Genomic DNA, 3,041 nt, shown 5'->3' with positions numbered 1-3,041 from the left:
ATCCAGGTAGCACAGTTAGGATTTCTGTTAATATTAACCCTGATCAGACTACAACTTTTCATAGAATCTATGTGTGCTTTAAAGCAATCAAAGATGGGTGGAAGATAGGATGCCGTAGGGTTATAGGGTTGGATGGGTGTTTTTTGAAGGGACAATGCAAGGGTGAGTTACTAACTGCAATAGGTAGAGATGCAAATAATCAAATTTACCCTATAGCATGGGCTGTTGTGGAGGTTGAAAACAAGGTTAATTGGACATGGTTCTTGGAACTAGTTAGTGAAGATCCTTCATTGGATGCTGGCAGGGGATTATGTGTCATTAGTGATCAACACAAGGTAATGACAGGTTCATTTAATTTATATCATCTATTATAGTTTTTAATAACAGTTACTAATATATTTTTTCATTTCCTAGGGTCTTGTTGAAGCAACAAAGGATATTCCAGCCCATGTAGAGCACAAACAATGTGCTAGGCATATTTATGCCAATTTTAGGAAAGTGTATAGTGGGATACAATTCATAAACATGTTTTGGGCTGCTGCAAAATCTACAACAGAAGATGATTTCAAGATAAACATGGATAGGATCAAGACTTTAAGTGAAGGTGCATATGATCATCTTATGGCTAGAGAACCTCATACATGGTGCAGGGCATTTTTTAGTAGTGGTTTGGCATGTGAGTCTGTAGAGAATGGGATAGCTGAGTGTTTTAATGCAGTCATTGTAGATGCTAGAAAGAATCCTCTTTTGGCTATGCTTGAAGAAATAAGACTCTACATGATGGAAAGGTTCTACAACTTAAGAGAGGAAGCACAGAAATTAGAAGGTGATGTGTGTGAAGCAGCACTTCTAAAGATGGAGGAATTTGCTGAGGATATAAGGTATATTTTATATTTCATATATACATGTAGCTTTTTAATTAACTGTTATTACATTTATAATAAGATAAATGTTTATATTTGCAGGACTTGGTATGCAGTGCCAAGTGGTGTTAATTCATATGAAATTAGGAATGGCTTTCAAAGTTATGGAGTTGATTTGGAACACCATTACTGTAGCTGCAGACTATGGGATATAGCAGGGATACCTTGTGTGCATGCACATGTAGCAATCTTATACACCAACCAAGATCCAAAGGAATTCATTAGCACTTGGCTCAGCAAGAGTAACTACATGGCTACATATCAGTCTAACATACTTCCAGTCAATGGAAGTAACTTGTGGGAAGAAACTGGCTATACCAAGCCCCTTCCACCTACAGCTAGGAGGATGCCAGGACGACCCAGTGTCAAAAGAAGGAGACATTTATCTGAGCATGAAGACAAGTACCCCCAAGTGTCTAACAAGGGAAGAACTGTACAATGCAAGAATTGTCTTCAAAGGGGACATAATAAAGCTTCTTGCAAAAATCCAAAGGTTGTACCTGAGCCAAAACCTAAAAAGAAAATGGGCAGACCCAAATTGGATCCTGATTTGACTAACTGGACAGGATCTAGAAGAGGTGATAGAGGTGGGGGTACTGGATCTGGTAGAAGAGGGAAGAGAGGTGGTGGTAGGGGATCTGGAGGAAGCGGCAAAAGAGGTAGAGGGAATACAAAATTTGGTGAGGGGAACTTCTAATCTTGATGAAGAAAATGTGGTGACTCCTACTGTTGAGAGTGATAATGAAGAGGCAAGAGATGTGGAGAGTCCTGAAGTTGATGATGAAATAAGAGTGGATGTAAAGAGTGATATTGATTTCATGAGACAGTCGAATTACACTACACAAGAGATTTTGGACTGTCTTGGAATCAATGAGGAAGAATTATATGAATTTGAGGGTCTAAAACATGTACCTGTGGATCTTAATATATCACAGGTATGGTTTAGCAAGAGAATTTTAGTTTATTGTGTTTAGTATGCCTAACCATATATTGATATGCTTGTTGCAGGGTTTTGAATTTCCTAGCCAATTGACTGTAGAAACTTTGACTGAGAATGAAGAGGATTTGGAACAAGAAGGTATGGATCAGGAGGGCCTAGGTGAGGAACAAGAAGGTATGGATATTATGAATCAGGATGGTATGGGTCCAGAGGGAATCATTGAAGAGGATATGGGTATAGAGGGCATAGATGAGGAGGGCATGGAACAAGAAGGTATGGATCAAGAGGGCATGAATCAGGATGGAATGGGTGCACAAGGGTTGGATCAAGAAGGTATGGATCAAGAGGGCATGAATCAGGATGGAATGGGTGCACAAGGGTTGGATCAGGAGGGAATCAATGAGAATGGCATAGGTGAGGAGGGCATGGAACAAGAAGGTATCGATCAGGAGGGCCTGGTTGTGGAGGACATGGGCAGGAGGACAAAACTGAGAAAGAGGAAGACTTTAGAGAGGATAACAAAAATACAATTGAAGAAATTGGTGGTTGTCAAAAATGGGAAGGGGATGAGTTCATCCAACCCACTTAGTCTAGATTAGGGTGTTTCTAACCCATCCTTTTGTGAAGAACATGTACAAACTTTTTGGCTTTGGGCAACCGTTGATAGCCCCTTTTGTTGATAGCCATATAAAGTATAGGCTTTGGGCCCCTTGATTATGTTTTGTACAAACTTTTGGTTGATATTACATGTTCTATGATAAACATGGTTAATGCATCTTTAAGTTGATTAACTTGTGTATGTTTATGTTGTGTTTGATTTGATTCTATTGTGTATGTTAATTGATTCCAACCATGTTTGATTCCTGCCATAATTGATTCCGGTCATGCATGATTCCAACCATACTTGATTTCGGTCATGCATGATTCCAATCATAAATGATTCCAATCATTATTGATTCCATTGTTTATTAAACATGTTTGATTCTATTCTATATTCATTCAATTGTTTATTGATTCAATTAATTAATGATTCCATTCATGTTTCATTCCATTCATTGTTTCATTCCATTCATTCTTTCATTCCACTCTATTCACTCATGAATACATTCGAAGCACTTATGACTCATACATAAACATAAACTTGTTAATTCATTTCACTTGACAAAAGGGCACAACAT

The 3,041-nt window shown here is 38.3% G+C and overlaps 1 protein-coding gene across 1 annotated transcript in view; it reads left to right on the top strand.

Moving 5' to 3' along the window:
* The window catches only part of LOC145122209 (uncharacterized), a 2,692-nt gene extending 151 nt beyond the window's left edge, over positions 1 to 2,541 (top strand). Inside the window, exons 1-5 of the mRNA XM_079057850.1 lie at positions 1 to 335; positions 415 to 881; positions 966 to 1,416; positions 1,490 to 1,858; positions 1,932 to 2,541. The exon at positions 1 to 335 is cut by the window's left edge and continues 151 nt beyond it. Of these exons, the coding sequence (XP_078913976.1) occupies positions 1 to 335; positions 415 to 881; positions 966 to 1,416; positions 1,490 to 1,858; positions 1,932 to 2,462 (2,153 nt within the window). The 3' untranslated portion in view covers positions 2,463 to 2,541. The remainder of the gene's footprint in view (positions 336 to 414; positions 882 to 965; positions 1,417 to 1,489; positions 1,859 to 1,931) is intronic.
* The last annotated feature ends 500 nt before the right edge of the window (positions 2,542 to 3,041 follow it).

This window comes from Lactuca virosa, chromosome 6 (genome assembly GCF_052849685.1).
Source record: "Lactuca virosa cultivar CGN04683 chromosome 6, Lactuca_virosa_CGN04683_v6, whole genome shotgun sequence".
Lineage (NCBI taxonomy): Eukaryota > Viridiplantae > Streptophyta > Magnoliopsida > Asterales > Asteraceae > Lactuca > Lactuca virosa.
The sequence above is the reverse complement of the archived record's forward strand: the minus strand, read 5'-3'. Positions and strand labels throughout refer to the sequence as shown.